Genomic DNA, 23,482 nt, shown 5'->3' with positions numbered 1-23,482 from the left:
AATGATTGACCCTCTCGTCCAAGAATTTCTTGAGACCGAATTCATGCAGGATAAGTTGGAGTTAGCTATGATGAAGAGCTGGACAGATATTGATGCCCAAGGGATGGAAGATACAGAGATCAGGGAGGCTATCATGTCACTTTATGCTCAACCGGAAGTGGTTAGTTCGGGAAGCCAGTTCTGTTTGCCCAAACAGACACCGTCAGACAGACCGCTGAGATCCGATGAGAAGCCGCCGGAGTTAGAGCTCAAGCCTCTTCCTGCAACCTTGAAGTATGTCTACCTCGGGGAGTCTGAAACTCTCCCAGTGATCATCAGCAGCGAGCTCACCGCTACTCAGGAGGAGCAGTTGATTGCCGTGCTCAAAAGGCACAAGAAAGCCATAGGGTGGACTTTGGCAGACATCACCGGTATAAGTCCCGATATGTGCCAGCATTACATTCTCTTAGAGACGGATGCTAAGCCTGTTCGAGATCCGCAGAGGAAGTTGAACCAGAATATGAGGGAGATTGTGCTTAAGGAAGTTCTAAAGCTTCTCGCTTTAGGAATTATTTATCCTATCTCTGACAGCAAGTGGGTGAGCCCGATTCACATGGTTCCGAAGAAGTCTGGATTACAAGTAGTTGAGAATGAGAAGAACGAGTTGGTGCCGATGCGTCTTGTTACTGGATGGCGCATGTGTATCGATTACCGGAAGTTGAACGCTGCCACTCGCAAGGATCATTTCCCGCTTCCATTTATTGATCAGATGTTGGAGCGCCTAGCTGGACAAGCATTTTTCTGCTTCTTGGATGGTTATAGTGGGTATTTTCAGATTTATGTCAACCAAGAGGATCAAGAGAAGACTACTTTCACGTGCCCGTTTGGAACCTTCGCATGCAAAAGAATGCCGTTTGGATTGTGCAATGCGCCCGACACTTTTCAACGATGCATGATGAGCATCTTCTCTGACTTGATCGAAAAGTGCATAGAGATCTTCATGGATGATTTCACAGTTTATGGGACATCATTTGAGGGCTGCCTCCACAATTTGGACAAGGTTTTGACTCGTTGTGTGGAGAAAAATCTGATCTTGAACTTTGAAAAGTGTCACTTTATGGTGAACGAGGGTATTGTTCTAGGCCATGTTGTCTCAGAAAAGGGGATTCAAGTCGACAAGGCCAAGGTGGAGTTGATAGCCAAGCTGCCATACCCGAGGGACGTTAAGGAGATCAGAGGTTTTCTCGGACACGCTGGATTTTACAGGAGGTTCATCAAAGATCGCGCAACCGTTGACCCGTCTGTTGCAGCACGATGTTCCGTTCGCCCTAACAGATGAGTGCAAGCAGGCATTTGACTTGTTGAAAACCAAGTTGACGACGGCCCCGATCATGCAACCGCTTGACTGGAAGCTCCCCTTTGAGCTTATGTGTGATGCTAGTGACCATGCCGTAGGCGCGGTTCTGGGACAGAAACTGGGGAAGGAGAGCCACGTGATATATTATGCTTCAAAGACGTTGAACCCCGCCCAATGCAACTATGCAACAACAGAAAAGGAGATGTTGGCGATTATTTTTGCCTTTGAAAAATTCCGTTCATATCTTTTGGGGGCGAAAATAATTGTCTACACGGACCATACCGCATTGAAGTTTCTACTATCAAAGAAGGAGTCAAAGCCACGCTTGATTAGATGGATTCTTTTGTTGCAGGAGTTTGATTGGGAGATTCGGGATAAGAAGGGAGCGGAGAATCATGTGGCTGACCATTTAAGTCGTTTAGTCCAGCAAGGGGAAGATGAGAGCCCTATCAACGAAGCTTTCCCAGAAGAGCATCTTTATGCCATCCAGACATGTTCAGCCGTTTGTTTGCCCAGACAGGACTTTTCCTCCGAGTCAGAGCAGCGGAAGCAAGCCGCCAGAGAAATAGATTCCCGCCAGAGAAATGGCTATCTCCAGAGAAATGGTGATTTCTTTGCTCTGGATTCCCGCCAGAGAAATGGCCATCCGCTCTAGCGCACGTGTTCTGCTCTGGAAATGTCAGCAGCGTATTCAGTTGAGAAAAAAGGTGGGTCGGAGCCATGGTTCGCCGACATCGTCAATTATTTGACTACTGGAATATTCCCACCTTTGTTCAAAAAGGCACAGCGGATGAAACTTCGAAGTGAGTGCAAGTATTATCTTTGGGATGAACCTTATTTGTGGAAGGTTGGAGCTGATCAGATTATCCGACGTTGCGTTCCTGAAGCAGAGCAACGAGCCATTCCTGTACACTGCCATTCTCTAGCTTGTGGCGGTCATTTTGGTCCGAAACGTACAGCGAGGAAGGTACTTGATTCCGGTTTCTTTTGGACCACATTACATAGAGATGCTTATCTATTTTGCAAAAGCTGTGATCATTGTCAACTGACCGGAAATATCTCCAAGTGAGATGAGATGCCCCAAGTCCCGATGATTTTTTGTGAGATATTTGATGTGTGGGGGATGGATTTCATGGGACCATTCCCAAGCTCATACGGCAATCTCTACATCTTGCTCGCCGTTGACTACGTGTCGAAATGGGTAGAAGCAAAGGCTACGAAAACGAATGATGCCAAGGTGGTTGCTGCATTTTTGAAGTCCCACATCTTTACTAGGTATGGAGTACCTCGAGCAGTGATTAGCGATCAGGGGACGCACTTCTGCAACCGCACCATCGAAGCATTGATGAAGAAATATGGTGTGCATCATCGATTGGCTACTCTTTACCATCCTCAAACCAACGGCCAAGCCGAAGTTTCCAACCGAGAAGTGAAGCAAATTCTAGAGAAAACAGTGAACCCGTCTCGAAAAGATTGGAGCTTGAGGCTAGATGACGCACTCTGGGCGTACAGAACTGCCTACAAAACCCAATAGGTATGTCACCTTATCGTCTAATCTTTGGGAAGATGTGCCACCTGCCGGTTGAGTTAGAGCATCGCGCATATTGGGCCGTGAAAGAAGTGAATAAGCAGTTGCCTAAGTGTGAGGAGGAAAGAAAGTTTCAACTTCAAGAATTTGAGGAGATTCGTCTTGAAGCATATGATGCAGCCATGTGGTATAAAGAGCGCACTAAGATGTGGCATGACAAGAATCTGCGAGGGAAATCCTTGAAGGTCGGGCAAAAGGTACTCTTGTTCCAATCGAAGCTGCGTTTAATGCCCGGAAAGTTGAAGACAAAATGGGTTGGTCCGTTCGTGATTCAGTCTGTCTACCCCAATGGGGCGTTTGAGATACGCAGCCTAGATACGGCGAAGACATTCACCGTGAATGGACAACGTTTGAAGCCGTTTTATGATGCCTCTTCTTTAGTTCCAGCGGAGTCTGTTTCGCTGTTGGTTCCGGGCATTTTTTGACCTCGAAGATGCAGTCGAGCTGGCGACTTTCAAATCTAGCGCTTGGTGGAAGGCAACCCACCGTTGGTTTGTTTTTAGTTTTTTTTGTTGTTCTTTGTTTTGTTTTTAGTTGGTGTTTTGTTCTTTGTCTTAAGTTCGGTTGCTATACGGATACTATGCTTCTGGAGGTGTTCATGTTTCTGCCAGCGAGCTCATCTCTACTCTGCCCTGCCAGCGAGCTCACCTCTACTCTGCCCTGCCAGCGCTGCCACTCTCCACTCTTCACCACCTCTCACGATGCTTCAGTTTTTCATTGCCGATAATCAGGGACGTTTTCTAAACTCTCCTTATTTCTTTTATGCCCTGAGGACATGGCATACTCTAAGTGTGGGGGGGTGTGTTTTGTGTTGCTTATATTTTCAATTGGGCGAGATTAATCTTTCTATGCTTAGTTTTGGTCTTTATCTCGTGCGAATTTTTATGAATCGGTGGAAGAACAAATGGTTTTCGATGTGACTTTCGGGTATGTTAATGAATGGTAGTTATTCTTGTTTTACCTTCGATATATGTTTCTTGATTGTGCAAAGAATTATGAGTTTTGTTGCAACATTTTTGTAAGTTAGTAAAACGTGATTTGTCCGGTAGATGCTAGAAGGAGTGTTGTCATTGTGATTGCCTACGATCGTATCTTATTTGTGAAAATGTTGGACGAATTGCCAACTTTGAAATTGCCAGCTCTAAAACATCTGGCCTGCTCTGAAAATGTGACAGCTCTGAGTCTCTGCTCCTCTAGTTCAACTATGAGCATGGGAAACCACGTGAAAAGACTTTGGATTACATCCAAATGGTTTTATTTCATGAATTATGGCTCAGCTGTCGAAAATCTTAAGCACAAAAAGTGTGAAAAATGGTGATATTGATTATAAAGGCGATCACATTAGGGAATTCACTTCTAGCGGAGAATTGGGTCTGATCGAATTACTTGCATTACTCTTTTGTTGCTTCTTAAACTTTGAGTTACTTGCATGATCGAGAAGATGTGTGTTGATTGTAAAATCTTGAATTGACTTGTGAATGTTTGGATTGGAAATTAGCATTGTTGAAATCAATCTCTTCCTAGGATTCATCTGGATTTTGCTTGAGGACAAGCAAAAGGCTAAGTGTGGGGGGGTTGATTTATGCTTAATTGTGCTAAATTTTGGGGTTTATATGAGCTTTATTTTAAGAGAATCTTCTGGAAAATGGTGCGTTTTATGGTTTGTTTGATGCTTTGCAGGAGATTTAGGTTTTTAGATGGAAGAATACAATTTTGGAGATTTCGGGGCTAAAGAGGTGTTTTTAGCATAACTCTGTAGCCAGAGCAGAGCAGCATAGCTCTATCGCCAAAGCCCGCGCTCCAGACCAGACCAGAGAAGTCAGCCGAAGCCCCGAGTCAGAGAAACCAATCTCCAGAGCAGCGAAATGGATAGTCAAAGCAGAGAAATCAAAAAGTCAGAGAAATCCGCGAAAGCGCCAGAGGAATCGAAAGCGCCAGAGGAATCGAAACGCCAGCGGAATCAAAGTCCAGTGCAGCGGAACCGAAGTCCATTACAGCGGAAACGAGAAACCAGAGAAATCACCGTTCCTCTGGCGATAGCAGAGAAATCACCATTCCGCTGGCAACCCATTCCGCTGGCGAGGGCCGCGATTTCCGCCATAGTGGAGATTATTTCCAGAGCGCGCGTCACAGCTGGACTTACCTTCCTTTGCACGATTCTATTCCTTTTAGAGTCCGTCTTTGCATGGCAACTTCCATGGTGATCAACAAGGATTTGAAGTCTATAAATAGGGCCTAGTTTTTCTTTCAGACATACAATCTTTTGCCCTAATTTTCGTCTTTGCTGGAGATCATCTTTCCCTTGGCAGCCGCAAACTTTAGACTTAGATTTATTAGTTTACTTTGATTACGTTCATACTTTTGCTTTAGCTTTCAGTACCGACGATTTCTCTTTTCATTCCAGAGTAGTTATTTTATTGCGTTTTAATTTATTCTCTTGTTTTATGTTTACTTCTATTTCTTTGCTTGTTCTTAATTTAAGCATGAGTAGCTAACTTTTTAATTCGGCGAGAATAATGAAACTCTGATTTAATTATTTGTGAGACCTAATTGGTTTAAAATTGGTTCCTATTGATTCCGATTAATTCCTAGGTTCAATGATAATTCTGATTTTATTTAAGCCTGATCAACTTAGGTTTAATTGGATTATAGTCAATTAGCACCTCCAATCCATAATTGTTGGAATAGGGCTGATTAGTGACAAAACTACCATGTTTGTAGTAGGAATAAATTGGTGGATTAATTATTACTAGCGTATCTAGGATAATTGGTCTAAATTGGGTTCCTTTCTCTTAATGATGTTAGAATATTAAATCTAAGACTGACGTATCCAGCTAGGTTATATTTTAATAAGGGAAATAGACAAGACTAGCGTATCTAGCTGTTTATCGACATAGTAAGTAGGAATTGGGGTATGTCAGTGCGTATCACGGTATCCTATAACTGGTTGGTTGATAGGGAATGATTAATTATTGCATCGAGGATCAGAGTTAAATTAGTGTGGATTTATTTGAGCCGAATTACCTTTTTATTGATTTATTTCAAGCGTATTTTATTTGATTTAATTCTGCATTCTTAGTTTAATTAACTCCTCTTAAAATTAAGGCGTGGTGGCATCACCAATTTTATAGATTTTAGGGATTTGAATGAGTTTTAACTGCTCTCTGTGGGATCGACCCTGTTTACCAATATACTAATTTATTTTGGTAATTCCGCAGGAATTATTTGGTGGTATACGACGTCCACCAGGCACGAGTATGTGCACTGATGGAGAAGGGGATGAGTTTGTGCGCTGATGGAGAAGGGGAGGGGGGAAGAGAAGAGGTGGGGGGGGGGGGGTTTCTAGTAATTAGCATAAGTGCATAAGGATTTCTTTTAGATATTTGATGATATTGTAAACTTATGACAATTTAATATTATTAAAATCCTAAATTGAGAAAAAACAAAAAGTGGCACTTATAAGTTATGACAATGGCAGCGGGCGCTCATAAACTTTTAGATATTTGATAATATCGATTTCTTTTCTTTTCTTTTCATGAAATTTATATTCTTGAATTCACGATCAAATTTATGAATTCACAATTTAATATTTTTTAGTTCACAAGCCACATCTATAAATTCACAACTTAATATTCTTGAATTCACAACTTAATGTTCTTGAATTCACGACTACATCTGTGAATTCACAACTTAATATTATTGAATTCATAACTAAATGTTCTTGAATTCACGATCTGATCTATAAATTCACAACTTGATATTCTTAAATTCACAACCAGATCTATGAATTCACAACTAAATATTCTTGAATTCACAACCAGATCTATGAATTCACAACTAAATGTTCTTGAATTCACAACCAACTCTATTGCTGGTTGTGAATTCAAATTTTAAAATTTGAATTGACAACTAGTTGTTTTGGTTGTGAATTCAAACTTTAAAATTCAAATTCACGATTACTTGAATTCACAACCAAAATAAATCATGGTTGTGAATTAGAGTTTTAAAGCTCGAATTCACAACTAGTTGTTTTGGTTGTGAATTCAAATTTAAAATTCAAATTCACGACTACTTGAATTCACAACCAAAATAAATCATGGTTGTGAATTCGATTGGTTGTGAAATGCTGGAATTCACAACTAGTTGTTTTGGTTGTGAATTCAAACTTTAAAATTCAAATTCACAGCTACTTGAGTTCACAACATAAATAGTGACTTCGACTGGTTGTGAAATGCGCGAATTTTTTAAAGGGTAGTGTTTAAATTTTTATATGCAATGGTAAAATGATAAGTGTGGGTATTTTATCACTAAATTCTTAGCAACAAATACCGCAACTAACACGGTGTAATTGTAGCATATATGTAGCAATCGAGTATCGTATCCTCAGGAACTGACACAATGAAATAACTCTAGCTATCTCCTAAACAGACTATAAAAATAGACAGGCAAACGAAAATAAGGAGGATTTAATTATAACTAGACTCAAACAGCAGCAAATAAAGTCACGTAGAAAAACCAAATAATAAAGACAGCTGATCCTAGGATAGTAACTTCATTAACTAAATCCACACAATAAATCTGTTAATCCTATGTACCAGTTTAATCCAGTTATGATGAGAGATCACTTAATTAATCAATCACTCTCACTAGAGCAGCAACGATCGTAGATTAGTAAATTCTCTATCTCCGCTAGGTCTCAAGAAAATCTACTAACTCCCAATAGCTCTTAAGAATAGCTCCCTATGATCCACCTATCTCCGCTAGGTCTTAAGGTTAAAATCATATCATACATTCTTGAATTCACTAAACAGTTATCTCCGCTAGGTCTCAAACCGAATAGCTAAACATGCAAACTATTGATCAGATAATTCACAAGAAATCAAGCACCAGGAATTATGAATCATAAACTGGAAGGCACAAAGGTATTAACAAATAAATCACATAAATTCAATCAACTATTTACAAACCCGAGAATCAGCTAAACGAAACTAGCCAGACATAATAAAAGAAAGCATAAACATAATTAAAAAGAACGCAATTGGAAGAACTAAATTATATAAAAACTGAATAAGAACAATTGTAGCAGCTTCAATCTTCAATCTTGATCCAAGCCTTGAAAACAGGAAAATAAATGTAAAACTAAAGCTATAACGCTAGAATGTAATGTGTGGAACCCTAGATAGGTCAAAAGAAGACCTATTTATAGTCTTAGGGTAAAAACAAAGTTCGAAACCGAAAATAACTCGAAAAACCGAAAAAAACCGCGCACAACACCGGTTCGGCGGTCAACTCGGCAGTCAACGCGTTGACCGCCGTAAATCCTTCATAAACTTTGGCGACCGCCGTTTTTGAAATCCAAGAACAAAATATCGATAGAACATTCGGCGACCGGAACGGCGCCCGCCGAACTGGTCGCCGAAGTGGCCCTTCAACTCCACCAATTCGGCTGTCAACGGCGTTTGACCGCCGAAATCCATCTTTCTCGCACCGAATCTTCGTCTTTTCTCGATTTTCGGGCTTGATTCTCTCAAAATTCTTCTCTTAAGCATATTCCTTACTATCCATGCTCCAATACCACTCAATCCTGCATCAAAATAGCCAAAACTACACCCGACCGTGAAATTATGAAATAATATGCAATGAACTCCAAACAATAATAAAATGGGCGTAAAATCGACTTAAATCGCATAATATAAACCATATAAACCATGCAAAATGAGTGTTTATCAGTATTTTTTTAAAATTTTTATTTTAATGGGTAATTTTTAAGTTTATTAAAAGAAATAGGCTATTTTCAAAATCCACTCTATAAGTTATCAATTTCAAGCTTTTCATCACTTAACATTTATTACTTTTTGAATATCATATTGTTACAAACCTGAAGTCAACATTTCCTCATTCAAGTATACAAACCATATCACACTTCATCAAAGAACAAACCATCGCAATACTATCATAAAACATAAGAAAGCTCCTGTTCCAGTGAGATTCCGTTTTGTTCCAATCAATTCATGTTAAAGAGAGATCATCGTTCCATTAATAGATTAAATTTCTCTTTTTCTGCCTAGTAATTCTATGGTCAGAACTGCCTTCACTATCATCCATTTACTTATCAAAGTAAACTTGTGGCTTCCTATCTTCCGACGGGTTGCAACTCCAATACTTTGATTCTCATTCCGAAGAAAGAGACGGTGAATTCAGTTACTGATCTGAGGCCTATTGTGCTTTCGAATTTCCTTTTCAAAATCATTTCGAAAGTTTTGGCTACGAGGCTGAGCAGTGTGGCGGCGGAGTTGGTCTCCAAGCACCAGTTTGGTTTTGTTAGCGGTCGTTCCATTCATGACTGCATTATGCTTGGTTCTGAGGGGGTGAACTGCCTCAAGCGTTCTCATGGGGGGATTAACATGGCTTGTAAGATTGATATCAGAAAGGCTTTTGATACCTTACGTTGGGATTTTCTTCTTAAGGTTTTGCGAGTTGGAGGCTACTCTGAAACTTTCATCAGATGGATTGATATTATTCTTCGTTCTGCTAGACTTTCAATTCTTTATAACAACAATCTTTGTGGTTATTTTCAGTGTTCTAGAGGCGTCAGGCAGGGGGATCCTTTGTCCCCAATTTTATTTGGAATTGCTGAAGATGTGCTCAGTGTCCTCTTCCAGAATTGTGTTGATTCTGGTAATCTTGTTCCAATGAAAATTACCAGAGGTACTGCTTTCCCTACTCATCTTCTTTATGCAGATGATATTTTGGTGTTTGGTCGTGCAACGACTGCGAATGCTCGTAAGATCACTCATATTTTGGAGTTTTATGGCTCTATTTCCGGTCAGATCTGTTCTATGGAGAAATCTCACGTTTATTTTGGGGACAAGACTCCTAACAGGTTGAAACGTCATATCATTAATATTTTGAAGTTCAGGAAGGGATCTCTGCCGTTCAATTATCTAGGCGTGCCGATTTTCTCTGGGCGGGTCAAAGCCTCTTTCTTGCGTGCAATTCATGATCGGATTATTCTCAAGTTTGCTAGATGGAAGGGCATGCAGCTTTCTATGGCTGGTAGAATTTGTTTGGCGAAGTCTGTGATTCAGAGTTCTATTACGCATTCTATGATGGTTTATCGCTGGCCGAGAAGTCTTATTAAGGAGCTGGATTTGAAGTGTCGGAATTTTATCTGGACTGGCGATGTCTCCAAGAGACCCAACTGCCCGGTTCGTTGGGCGAGGGTGTGTGCTATTAAGGAGGAGGGTGGTCTTGGAATTTGTTCATTTGATATTATGAACAAGAGCTACTTGATGAAGATGGCGTGGAACATTATTGGTGGGCAGAGTTTCAGTCATCAGATTATGCGAAGTAGATATTTGACGCCGCTTTGCCGTCCCACCAAGGCGGCGGCATCTTCGATCTGGTTGGGCTTGAGGCCGGAAATCACTGAGTTAGTTGATGATGCTTATTGTTATGTGGGTGAAGGAACTTCGATCAATTTTTGGAAAGATGATTGGCTTGGTTACTCTCTTGTGAAGCGCTGTGGTGTCCCGGATTTTCTTTTACAGACGCTGACTTGCTCAGTGGCGGATTATTTTTATGAAGGAACTTTATCGTTTGTGATATCCTGCTTCTTCCTGTCGGGGAAGGTTCGGATAATAGGTTTTGGAAGAGTTCTGTGCATGGTACGGTCTCTGCTGCCGCAGCTTTCTCAAAACGCTATCATGGGTTTCCTTCTGTTAAGTGGGGTTCTTGGATTTGGGAAAATTTCATCCCGGTGCGACGTTCGTTGCTTTGTTGGAGGCTGATTCATAAACGTTTACCTACTTTTGATTGCCTCATTAAGCAAGGACTGATTATGCCTAATTTTTGCTGTTTTTGCTATAGGTTCTGGCAATGCAGCGAGCTTAGACATGTTTGGGAGGAATTCCTAAACTGGTTTAATTTTAATGGTGAACATGTTGATATCCATAGTTTCTTAGTTGCAGCGTGGAATCATAAGCCTAGCTCTCAAGTTCTGACGTACTGGAAGGCTGGTATTATTTATCTTCTTTGGGCAATTTGGCATCAAAGAAACGAGTGTGTGTTCAAAGGGAAGGTTTTTAGCAGGCAGCGTTTGCTTCAACACATTAGGATTGATTTTAAAGAAGTTGAAGCTAACTTCAGCAAGTTGGGTTGTATGAATAACAGTTGGTCGGATTATTTGATTATTAGGAGGATTGGGGTGGCCTCTAGAGTCTCGCCGCCTCCTATTTTTGTGAATGTGCATTGGTGGCCTCCGATTCTACAGTGGATTAAGGTCAACACTGATGGCTCTGCTTTGGGAGCTCCGGGGAAGATCGCTGCTGGCGGGGTTTTTCGGGATAATCATGGTTGTGTCCGTGGGTGTTTTCATCAAGATGGCGGCAAAGGGTTTGCCTTTGAAGCAGAGCTTCTTGCGGTCATTCTCGCGATTCAAATTGCGCATGAGCGGAACTGGAGGTTTTTATGGGTGGAATCAAATTCTACTTATATTGTGAATCTTTTTGGAAGGCGGGATAATTTGGTTCCGTGGCGCTTCGTGGCTGCTTGGAAGAAGACCTTGGGTTTGCTTAGAGATTTCAACTTGCAGGTCACTCATATTTACAGGGAGGGCAATAAGCCGGCGGATATTATGGCAAGCGATGTGGTGCCAAATGGTTGGTGGCTCCATGCGATTGAGGCTATCAAGACGGCGCTAGGTCTTGACATGGCTTCTCACAGCCACGTTCGTTTACGTTATTGATGAGTTTTGGTTGTGGTTTGGCTTGCGCTTGGGTGGAGCGGTTCATCTTGGCCCTCGGTTTTGTTTGCTCTGAGGTTTCGAGGGGTCACGGCGACGCCGTCTTTCCGGCCATGTACCCGTCCTCTTCTTTTCTTTTCTGTTGTTTTGTTCATTTTCTGTGCTTTTGGGAGCCGGAATTTTTTAGGGGCGATGGTTCAGCCGGAGCTTCTGAAAATTTTCCAACTCAGCTTCTTAGGCACCTTTTCTTAAACGAGTACTCATTTTCCTCTTGTTGAGGTTTTAATGAGGCTCGGCCCTTAGTTTGCTCCCCTCTGTACTCTCAAGGGTTTGGTTCCGCCTTCTTTTTCTATTTTCCTCTTTAATAAAAATTCTATTTAATTAAAAAAATAATTAACATAATCAATACGCATAAATATTGTTGATTATGCACTAAAAATAATATCCCTCTATCCCACTCTGGTGGTACAAAATTTAATAAATGTTAGGTGGGTGTGTTATGAGTGGGGAAAGTGATCCAATTTTATTGTAATTAATGTTATAAGACTATCTCAGCTTCAAAAAAAAAAAAAATTGTTATAAGACTATCTCCAATGAAGGGGTGGTACCATCTATCCTACAGAGGAGATGCATCCCGAAGAATTACAGGGTGGTACTTTAGGGAGGTGGTTAGAGGAGAGAGGGGATATGATATACATCCTTCAAAATTATGCCCATTTTTTTTTTATTATTATTTTATTTTACTACTTTTTATTTTCTTTTTGTTTCATTTCATTTTTTTTTTCTATTTTGGTTATATATGAAATAGTTATTTGCTTTTATATTAAAAATAACTATAAAATAGATTTCTATTAAATTATAAAGAATAAATATGAGAAAACTTTAAGATATAAATACCCGACTCCAGAATGGAGAGATACCTTGCGAAAAACGCTTCCTGTTGACCTAGCCTTCTGCTGCCATGATTCCTCTGGCACCGGCCCTGGACTCCTACGCGATTTCCACTCTAGATACTTCCATCATAACTTTTCTATGATATCCACCAATTTAGAACCCTGACGACGTTCAGCCTCTCCAACAACTTATAGGGTTTTTTCCTAACCCTAGTGCTTCTACTTCTGACATGAGAAATACTGATGTGCACGACTCAACGGGAAAGGCATCCGGCCTTGCCGGTGAATAGCCTTCCCTGGACACGGTGGCCACCAAATCTTATGCGGCCATTACCAAGTCGTCTGCACTTATTCGTTAATCGGATATTCTTGCTCACAGATGTAATTCGCTGCAACCGGTGAAGAGCCACTACTAGAAAAACGCTCATAGATAACGGATTTTATCCGTTATCTATGAGCAAAAAAACCGTTGTGTATAGTGGTGTTATCTATTCTATACGTCATAGACAACGGTTTCAAAACCGTTATGTATAGTAGCATAGATAACGGTACGATGTGTCATACATAAAAGTACGCATCCGTTATCTATAAAGGTTATACATAACGGTTTTTCACCGTTATGTATTAACATTTTTCCGTTATGTATTAATTTTTTTTTATCATAGTTAACAGTTTTTTGCACTTTTGATAACGGTTTTAACCGTTATCTTTGATAGAATACATAACGGTTTTTCACCGTTATGTATTAAGATTTTTCCATTATGTATTAATTTTTTTTTATTTTTTTTATCATAGTTAACAGTTTTTTGCACTTTTTATAACGGTTTATACCGTTATCTTTGATAGAATACATAACGGTTTTTCACCGTTATGTATTAAGATTTTTCCGTTATGTATTAATTTTTTTTTATTTTTTTTTATCATAGTTAACAGTTTTTTGCACTTTTTATAACGGTTTTAACCGTTATCTTTGATAGAATACATAACGGTTTTTTACACTTTTTATAACGATTTTTTGCACTTTTTATAACGATTTTTGCAGTTTTTATAACGATTTTAACCGTTATCTTTAATTAGAATACATAACGATTTTTTGCACCTTTTATAACAGTTTTTTGCACTTTATATAATTGTAGTATATTTTTAAATTTTGCAATTTTTATAAAACGACAAATTGATAAAATCAACGATAACAATATTATATATCATCCAAGAAATTCATACATTATTATACAAATGAACCAAATATCAAGTATACATCATCATTGCATATTCCGATTCAAAATTGAAAATACCAACAACCTTATAGCTAAAACAAAAATCTATCATACAATGTTTCTAGCACCAATAGACTTGTAACCTTTATACTTCAGGCAGAATCTCTTGAACCTGAAATGAATCTATAATCCAGCAGGCATAAAATGTAGAAAGAAATACATAATCAAGCAAAGAAGCTACCTGAAATGGAAAGATTTTTCATCTAGAAACCTTCAAAATAAGGTGTAACAATGTAAGGAAAAAAGAAAAATAATTACTTGGTAGAGAGGCCTATCAGGTTCCTTCCTCTGCTGCTTTCGAAGATCAATAACATCAGGGGTTTCAACGCCAGTAGGAGTGCTACAATCATCCACCAGATAACCAGTTAGAGCAACTTAAGAAGACATATAGACCAGTCTCTAGTGTACAGTACAATCAAAATCTCAACACAAAAGAGCAAAGCATGTCTTTCACCTTGAAAGGCTGTCAACAGACTGAATGCCATCTTCAAGTTCCTCTTCTGCCATCAGTTCCTCCTCCTCCTCTTCTTCTTCTTCCTCTTCCTCTTCCTCCTCCTCCTCCTCCAAGTCACCCCAGTGCTTAGTCTTATCAACTGGTTCTTTCTGAAAATCAGTCGGTATGAATTACATGGAGACAAAATCATGATAAAATGCTCGCCGTTATAAAGAGGGGAGCATGTATGAAAAAGGTTCTAATATACTATGTTCCTTTACCTCATAATTGGGCTGTTCTTGTTGCACAAAGCCGAAAACACCTCCATAGAGGGGACGTCCATACTAGTTCACAAGAGAAAATACAAATATGTGAGGGATATTCATTAATGAAACTCAAGGTAAAACCACAAAGTATATTAAGGTAAACTCACTTCATCAACAGGTGGTTTGCCCCATTCTCCATGCCCATAGCCAAATTTAGCTCCAGCGGGGATTGGTGCATTAAGGCCAGGGATTTTTAAATGAGGATAAGAAGGTGGAGGACCATATCTCTGCCATGACAAAAGAAAGTACTAATTGCAACTCTTCTCTTTTATGAGAAAGTGACGCAACAACATAGAAAGTAGCTTTATGAATGAAACAAACCGAATAAACTAAGCAAAGTAATAATCTTGTAAACCTGCATATTGATGAGCCATGGTGGGGGGGCACCATCAGGCATGCCTAGAGCCTCTTTTAACTCATGTGACAATGTCACTGGCTTCATTTCTCGCAGTTTCACCTGATAGCAGCCCGAGAAAAGTTGACAAATCAGTGTTGTATCCAGTATAAATCTCTATTCTATCAATTGTGAATTTTTAAAATGTTTACTTTTCAGGACAGTCAATTATAAAGACTGATGATTGAGGCATTAAAAACCAAAGCCAAAACCTCAACATATAATAAAATCTTATTACAAAAATTATGAACACAGGAAATAAGAAGTGAAACAATAATTTCAAGCAGATCACTATCACATCAGATTACTAATCAAGCCAAAAACAAGAATACATGAAATAAAAAAATGAGCAGGTCATGCCAAAACGTTTAAACAACAATAACCATACAGCTGATTCCCTAGTAGGCTAGCTATTACAGATTTTTTAAGAAAAGGAAAAAGAAAATCACACAAACTTAGTTTAACACTATCAAATATCATTCAGATAAATGATACCATAAAAAATTGCAGATCAAATGACATAAAGCAAACTGAAGAGATATCTTTGATGATCACCATACCTCAAATTCCTTCCCCTCATAATACAAATCACCGTGATTTGTCAATTTCGGCTTAGTCTGATGTTTGAAGAAGGCATCATGAAGAACCTACAAAAGTTAAAACAGGCAACTGATAAGAATGATATGCATAAGAAAAGAAAAGAAATCAGTCTCACTTGTCTGATTTTCTCGATTCCTGTGGCAGCAATGAAATCAGGAAGTTGAAAAGGCTGCTTTTCAATACCTCTCTTTCCCTGAAAAGCAGCCATCAAAGAAGTTGAGATGTGTGACAAGCATGTAATTTTAAAACATAATCTAGTATTCATACATGCATCGAAATAATATTTGCCCTGTTCGTTAACCCAACGTTCCTACTTTTGATTTTTGGGCATCAACCAATAACTTCTAGTTTATAATGCAAATATCCAAAGTTAATCAGACACTTTAAGTTACCATATAACAAAATTTATTCTCCACCAAGAACTGCAAAGACATTCAAAACCATCATGCTCTATTACTGCTAAAGACACGTCAACTCAAAATGGGATGGAGTATGGAACTGTGAACTAGTTTATAATACAAGATGAGATGAACTGAAACAAGAAAAAAAAACTAGCGAAAATTCAAGCCATAAATCCCTAAAATTCGAGTCCAAAATGCCCTAAAATTTGCTACCTAATGCACTCTTCAATTTCATTTAGTTGTTACCTGAAGAATGAGGGCGACTGTTGTCGGAGTCAGAGGCCAGGGGCAGTGGTGGTACGATTGGAGCGGTGGTGGGTGCTGAGCCGACGACGGAGGTTGCTCTGCCCAAATTCAAAAATTAATTACGCAAAGATAGAAATACATATAGAAAATGGAGAGAGAGAGAGTATACCGTGGTGGTGGAAGCGAAAGAGAGGTGATGGGGATGGGGGGCGACGCCAGGCTGGAGAAGGTGGCGGCTAGCAGCTGCTTGCCGGAGACAAAGGCGGCACAAAGAGGAGGTAGAGAGAGGGAGAAGGGCTTTAGGTCAGAGAATTATCAACCTCATCCGCTCTCGATTGCAAATCAGAGAATTAGGGCTTTCCCCCTTTCCTGCCTCGATTATGTAGAGTTGAGAAGAGAACCGGCCGTAGAACACCATCGGCTCGCCGATCCTCGGACCACCAGCAACGATGGGCGGGCTCTAGGTCGCGTAGCTCGCCGGTCTCCCTGAGATGGCGACGGCTGCGTTGTACCGAACAGAGAAGAACTAGGGCTCGACCAATCGAACAGAGAAGAACTAGGGCGCGGGGCAGCAGCGAGGGTGGGCGGCGACGGGCCGGCGTGGGGCAGCGGCGCCGGCGGCGGAGTCGAGAGGGGAGAGAGAGAGAGAGTCGAGAGACAGGGAGGAGACAGGGAGGGAGGACGAACTAGGGCTGGTAGTTTTGGGGTTAATTTCTACATTTTCTAAATAAAATCTATTCCTTTTTTTTCTTTTTTCTTTTTTCTCTTTTTTCACTTTTAATATTCAATTTTTGGTATTTAGATTTCTAATTTAGATTTTATATAAGTGTTACTTAATGATAAAATAAAAAAAATGTTATGATTTTTTTATTTTTTAAAATCTATATCTAGGAATAAATTCAAATTTTAGGATAAACAATTTATTTGTTATTTTTAATATAATATAATATAATATAATTTTTAAAAAATTAATAAAAAAAATTATACATAACAATTTTTATAGACGCTCATACATAACGGTTCAAAAACCGTTGTAAATGACTCTTATACATAACGGTTCTTTAACGTTATGAATAAACCGTTATAAAAGATGGTCATAGATAACGGTGGCACAACGGTTTTGTAATACCGTTATGTATGCAACTAATAGATAACGCAAAAACATAACGCATTTGTTCAAACCGTTATCTATGCATATAGACAACACTACATAGATAACGGATTTTTCCAAAACCGTTATCTATTCCTAAAAGTGCGCTCATACATAACGGTTTTTGAAAAAAACCGTTATCTATGCACTGTTATGTATGTAAACTTTTGTAGTAGTGAGCGGTGAAGGTTTTACACTGACCATACCCAAAGCGTTCTTTCAGACGCGCCTCTAGGAATTCAACCATGAAGGATTTTAGCCCCAATAGGATCGTTTCTCGGATATCTTAATTCACCATACAACGATTAATTCCTAACATGCTCCTATGAATTTAAGTGCTGCACATTGGAGTTCGAAACACTTACTTGTGAATTGTATGCAGAGGCTGTCAATGGCTGAATTGAAAGACTCCAGTTCTTTACCCATATCTTAAGTAATCGTCAATGAAAGTGACCAAGTACTCATACCCTCCACGAGCTTTTGTGGACATCGGTCCACACAGGTCAGAGTGAATCAATTCTAACACATGCGAGGCCCTATTCCCTTTTGTCTTAAAAGGCCTTGCCGTCATTTTTCCTTCTATACAGGATTCGCAGGTTCTAAATGGAACAGCTTGAAAATCTTTCAAAATTCCATTTGACACGAGCCTTTGGATCCTGTTTAGATTGATGTGGCCTAATCTTAGGTGACAAGCATGTATATATTGTTCATGAGAGAAAAATTTCCTTTTATTTGGATTTGGACAAATTTGTGATGTAGATGCAACATGGACAGAATTATTAATCGGACATGTAATAGTATAGAGAGAGTTGTTCAAAATTCCAGAACAAATAATCACGTTATTTTTCATGATAGAAACACCTCTATCAAAAGTAACTAAATATCCATCCAAAAACAATTTTGAAATAGAAATTATGTTCCGCCGAAACTCCGGGACATATAAAATATCTCTCAAAACTAAAAAGTCATCACTAAAACATAAATATAAATCTCTAATTGCAACAGCTGCGACCTTTGGCGCATTGCCCATGGAGATGGTGATTTCATCACTTCTCAGCTCCCTTGTCGGCTTGAAGCCCTGCAAGGTGTAACAAACATGGTCAGTTGCCCCCGTATCCACTACCCAAGAATGAGTAAAAAAACGAAGCTAAACATGTCTCAGTTACTAAAACTTGTGACGTACCTTGTCCCTTTGCCTTTAGCACCGGATAATCTTTCTTCCAGTGCCCAGTCTTGCCGCACTTGAAGCACTTTTCCTTTGCCGTTGGCTTCTTCACGCCGCCAGCAGGGCCGCCCACTTTGCCACTCCCACTAGCGTCCTTGCCTCCCTTTCCTTTCGGACCTTTCCACTTCTTTTTCCTATCTTTCGACGAAGAAGCAGATCCCTTGGCAGCGACAAGTACCTCTTTCCCTTTGCCCAAGACTCTTTCTGCCATAATTAGAGCATTCAATAACTTGTTAATAGTATAGTTGGCCTTGCTCATAATGGCATTGAGACGGAAGTTCTCAAAAATCTTGGGGAGAGTATTTAGGATGATATCGACTTTGACATCCCATTCAATACCTCCTCCGAGTAACTCGAGCCTATCAAAAAGATTTGTCATATGCATGACATGCTCGTGTACAGAACTACCCTCGCTCATCTTACATGTTAAGATTTCTCTCATTATGTTAAAGCGAGCAGATCTCTCGGACTCCCAAAAAACCTCAGTGAGGTTCAACATGATGTCAGCCGCTTCATTCATGACCTGATGTTTGAGTTGCAAGGTTTGTGACATAGTCGTCATAATATAGCACTTGGCGTCAAGAATATACATAAGATGGCGTTTCCATTCAATATAGTTTGGACCGGTGAGAGGATTGTTTGCAAGAATAGAGATGATAAGAGACATAGACATATCTGAAGGTAAACAAATTAAACATGTAAGAACATGAAGCACATAATTCGTAACAATAATATTGTAACCTTTTGATAAAACAATATTGATTGAAACCTCCAACCGCCCAAGGAATCTCATATTCAAGCCACGCGTGTGGACGTTTACACACGAACTCCTCAACCAGACTATTTACCTTGTCATTTAATTTCCATCCATGTCAACTTAACTTTTTGACAAAGGAAATTAATAGTTGGACCTTATCTAGACCATATCATAATCAAGAAGGGACTCCGCGGGGAGTTGTACATTGTACTTGATATGATATCTAAGCAATGACCACAATTTAACCTTGACAATTAAATTCTCGAAATTGACATACTCACTCGGAGCATGCCGCTTTCAATTTAATTTCTTGGTTATCTTATTTAATTCCATTCTCCAAAGTACTCGTGAAAATCATACAAGTAAGCTACGCGTGTGGATGCATAACTCCCACTACTTTAATGGATTTAAATATTTTTTATAGAAACCTCATCTGACAAACTTATGAAAGAACAAATATGAAGTAAGCCACGCGTGTGGACGTTTACTCACATTGCCAATCACTTTGTCTAGAGACCGCTTGTGCAGGTCTAAAATAATTTTTAAGCACTTTAAAAATTATTAAAACTACTTAGTCTTTTTCTTTCAAAAGGTTTGATCATGCTCAACACATAATCCTAAACATGCTCTTCTAGAACGCAACACGTAAAACATGCTCGCAGAATTCTAAAACATGCTTTAGAAAACTATAAACCTAGCATGCTTGTCTAAGCGGAGTTAATAAACACATATTAACAAGCAAAGACAAAACAACATGCAAAGAGCAAAAAGGATTAACACGACGACATGCAAAGAACATAATAAAAGAAATAAAGTTCTTCGTGACCCATTCATGGAATCCCAATTCTAATCTATTACATTTAAAACATAAAAGAAAAAACTCAAAAATGTAAACACTGCCCGAAACAGCTCCATCAGGCCCGTCTTTGAAAAACTAGGGTTTAGGAACCCCTAGGGTTAGCTTCGAGATACGTGTGCCACTTCCTCGACAGCCTTGGCAAAACAGAGCAGTGACAACTTCTGGACAGAGCAGAGATCGCTCAAAGACAGAGCAAAGATCACTCAGAAGCCAGAGCCGAGACAGCTCCAGAGCCAGAGCACAGAATGCCCAGAGCCAGAGCTGAGACAGATCCAGAGCCAGAGCACAGACTGCCCAAAGCCAGAGCTGAGATATCTCCAGAGCCAGAGCATAGAATGCCCAGAGCCAGAGATGAGATATTTCCAGAGCCAGAACACAGAATGCTCAGAGCCAGAGCTGAGACAGCTCTAGAGCCAAAGCACAGAATGCCCAGAGCCAGAACACAGACTGCTCAGAGTCAGAGCCGAAGCCCAGACTACTCAGAGCCAGAGCTGAAGCCCAGACTGCTCAGAACCAGAGCCGAAGCCCAAACTGCTCAGAACCAGGGCCAAGACAGCTCCAGATGGAGAGTGCAGTAGCTCGGAAGCCAGAGCGCAGCATTTCGCGGACCAGAGTGTAGCACAGCCTGAAACCTGTTCATCCACTCCAAAAACCTGTTCTTCGTTCTCCATCTGATCGTCGTCGTCTTCGTCTCATTTTACCATAATTACATATTACAGCCGAAAAACAAAAACAACAACTGAAGTCCTAATCTAACCATGGATTTTCTCGTGGTGGAAAAATGATTACAACATCAAAACAACGTATCCCACGAAACAACGGACCAGGAAGAACAGTAGTAGCAGCAAGCCAAACCCAACGCATATTATTAATCGTACGCGAATTAACTGACAGAGCCAAGAAAAGCAATCCAGGCTCTGATACCAATTGAAGGATTTTAGCCCCAATAGGATCGTTTCTCGGATATCTTAATTCATCATACAACGATTAATCCCTAACATGCTCCTATGAATTTAAGTGCTGCACATTGGAGTTAGAAACACTTACTTGTGAATTGTATGCAGAGGCTGTCAATGGTTGAATTGAAAGACTTCAGTTCTGACCTTCTGAACTGTATGCCGCTCAACTCCCAACGTTGGATGGACAACGAGCTGTGAGAATTCCCAAGGAGAAAAATTGGCCTTCTCAAAGTTGGCGCCCCTCTGCTGCTCTCTAAAACCCTAATATTGTGTATATATCATTCTAAGAGCAGACAGCTGTATTTATAGATAAAACAAAGTCCTAAGGCTCCCATAACTATGAAGGACGATTTTTACTCCTACTGGGCTCAGGAGACTTTGGGCCAGTCCAGGGATTAGATACAAGGAATAAAGATGGGCCTATAATGAATTAATTTCTCTGATCAGCCCAGATCATAATTAATTCATAAGTATTAATTCATTCCACTAGAGAATCAATACTGACTTACCCCTTTATTGTCGGTGATGAGTAGGGGCTTGTATTTAGACTTATTAAATCTCTGTATTTAAAATATCCGACATCCATTAATTAAATAGAGCTCTGATAGCTTAAATTAATTAATATTTTTGTAATCCTTAAGTAGTACCACTCAAACCTCATTATTGCGCCTGAACTTAATCAACCTATAGGGTTTAACGCAATAAACCTTATTGAGCTCCTTAAGGGGATGTCATTATCCTATACCGGATACGGGTACTAATACAGATAACCAAATATAATATATTGACTGTTATTACCCAACACTACTACAAAAATGCACATACATAATGCTTCATACATAACGGTTTTTTTTAAAAACCGTTATGTATGAGCGCATTTTTGGAAAAGATAACGGTTTTCACAAAAAACCGTTATCTATGTACTCTTGTCCATGGAAATAGATAACAGTTTAGGTTAATCCGTTATGTTTATGTGTTATCTATTAGTTTCATACATAACGGTACTACAAAACCGTTAAGCCGACCGTTATCTATGAGCATATTTTAAAACGGTTTATTAAACCGTTATGCATCATTGCTTTAAAAACTGTTATGTGTAAAAAAAATTAATTTTTTTTAAAACTTATATTATATTATCTGAAACTCATGTTTCTCTCAAATCCCTCCCAATCAAGCTCTCCTAAAAATTTACACAGAAAATTCTCTCCCCCTTCTCTTTCAAGCTGAGCGGAGCAGCAAGGGCTCCGCCGCCGCGGTCGCCGAAGTTCCTGGGAGGAGCGCCGGCCTCGCCCGCTTTAATTTCTCCGCCTGAAACCCTAAGGCCCATATCTAAACTCCACCCTCCTTCCAAATCGTCTGCTCTCCACCCCGTCAAATTGTCTCTCTCAAACCAGTGAAGAAAATGCAAGAGAAAATCCTAACTTTCTTCCAAATCGGAATCCTCACTGCAGCGGTTGATGCCGCCGCCGACGAGCAGTTGTTGCTTCCGATTCTGGCACCGCATCTACTTTCTCGGACCCTCTCTCTCGATTCACCTCTCTCAATCAAAGAAATCAACTGAAACAGGAAAGGGAAGAAAGCCCTAATTTCGCCACCCCTGTCATCTGCTATCCCTAGGCGCCGCTACTGCACCGCCTGCCACATCGCGCCGCCCTTCTTGTCTGCTAACCCTAGCCACGGCGAGCAGCGCCACCTGCTCATCGCCGCCCCTCTCGTCTGCTTACCCTAGCCACCGCGACCAGCGCCGCCTACTCGTCGCGCCCCTGTCATTGTATGTACAATTTTCTATTTTTGCACATTAGTTTGTTCGATTTTGTGTTTGATTGCATTGACAAAGTAAATATCTCGTTGTTGTAGGACATGGAATGTGGGTTGAGGTTAATTGTTGCCTCTAATTCATGGATTTTGCACTGAGTTTATTTTGTTTTATTTTAGATTTGCTATCTGTTTAGAAGAGATTTAGTGTTTCTAAGTTTAGTTTTGCTTCTCGCTCCATTGCTATCATCACAGGTTATCAATTCTAGCTCTTCCCCTTCTACCCAAGGACAACCACTTTCATTCCTTGCTATTGATAATTTTCAAGTTGTTGAATTCTAGTAAATTCGCTGCTAATTTTTCTTCGTTGTGCAATTTTGATGATATAATTGAATTGGATTAAGCCTTGCCAGAATTTTAATAATTAGGCTTATTAAAATGAGTCTCCAGTCTGTGCGATTTCATTTCTATTTAATGTTCTGGTCATACTTTCTTTCACTCTGTAGAGGAACAGATACAACATGGTAGTAGTTGTCTACT

The 23,482-nt window shown here is 39.8% G+C and overlaps 2 protein-coding genes across 2 annotated transcripts; one reads left to right on the top strand and one right to left on the bottom strand.

Moving 5' to 3' along the window:
• Nucleotides 1-2,872: 2,872 nt before the first annotated feature.
• LOC131008185 (uncharacterized) lies at nt 2,873-11,670 on the top strand. Its single transcript, XM_057935078.1, has 3 exons — nt 2,873-3,331; nt 9,008-10,683; nt 10,794-11,670. Exons 1-3 carry the CDS (start codon nt 2,873-2,875, stop codon nt 11,668-11,670), a joined length of 3,012 nt encoding a protein of 1,003 aa, XP_057791061.1.
• Nucleotides 11,671-13,738: 2,068 nt separating this feature from the next.
• Nucleotides 13,739-15,662, bottom strand: LOC131013380 (uncharacterized). Its single transcript, XM_057941446.1, has 6 exons — nt 15,551-15,662; nt 14,952-15,053; nt 14,704-14,823; nt 14,552-14,614; nt 14,292-14,440; nt 13,739-14,177 (listed from the first exon to the last, which is right to left on the bottom strand). Exons 2-6 carry the CDS (start codon nt 15,036-15,038, stop codon nt 14,051-14,053), a joined length of 546 nt encoding a protein of 181 aa, XP_057797429.1. The 5' UTR covers nt 15,039-15,053; nt 15,551-15,662; the 3' UTR covers nt 13,739-14,050.
• Between the last annotated feature and the right edge of the window lie 7,820 nt (nt 15,663-23,482).

The sequence above is a fragment of the Salvia miltiorrhiza genome, chromosome 2 (assembly GCF_028751815.1).
Source record: "Salvia miltiorrhiza cultivar Shanhuang (shh) chromosome 2, IMPLAD_Smil_shh, whole genome shotgun sequence".
NCBI classification, from domain to species: Eukaryota; Viridiplantae; Streptophyta; class Magnoliopsida; order Lamiales; family Lamiaceae; genus Salvia; species Salvia miltiorrhiza.
This window is presented reverse-complemented; position numbering and strand designations above follow the sequence as displayed.

Coding starts and splice junctions, on each gene's coding strand:
- LOC131013380 (XM_057941446.1), bottom strand. CDS start 15,038: ATGAAGCCAGTGACATTGTCACATGAGTTAAAAGAGGCTCTAGGCATG. Junction 14,824..14,951: donor CATGGCTCATCAATATGCAG/GTTTACAAGATT, acceptor TTGTCATGGCAG/AGATATGGTCCTCCACCTTC. Junction 14,615..14,703: donor GCAAACCACCTGTTGATGAA/GTGAGTTTACCT, acceptor CTTGTGAACTAG/TATGGACGTCCCCTCTATGG.
- LOC131008185 (XM_057935078.1), top strand. CDS start 2,873: ATGTCACCTTATCGTCTAATCTTTGGGAAGATGTGCCACCTGCCGGTT. Junction 3,332..9,007: donor CGGAGTCTGTTTCGCTGTTG/GTTCCGGGCATT, acceptor TTCTATGGTCAG/AACTGCCTTCACTATCATCC. Junction 10,684..10,793: donor TTTGGGAAAATTTCATCCCG/GTGCGACGTTCG, acceptor TTTTTGCTATAG/GTTCTGGCAATGCAGCGAGC.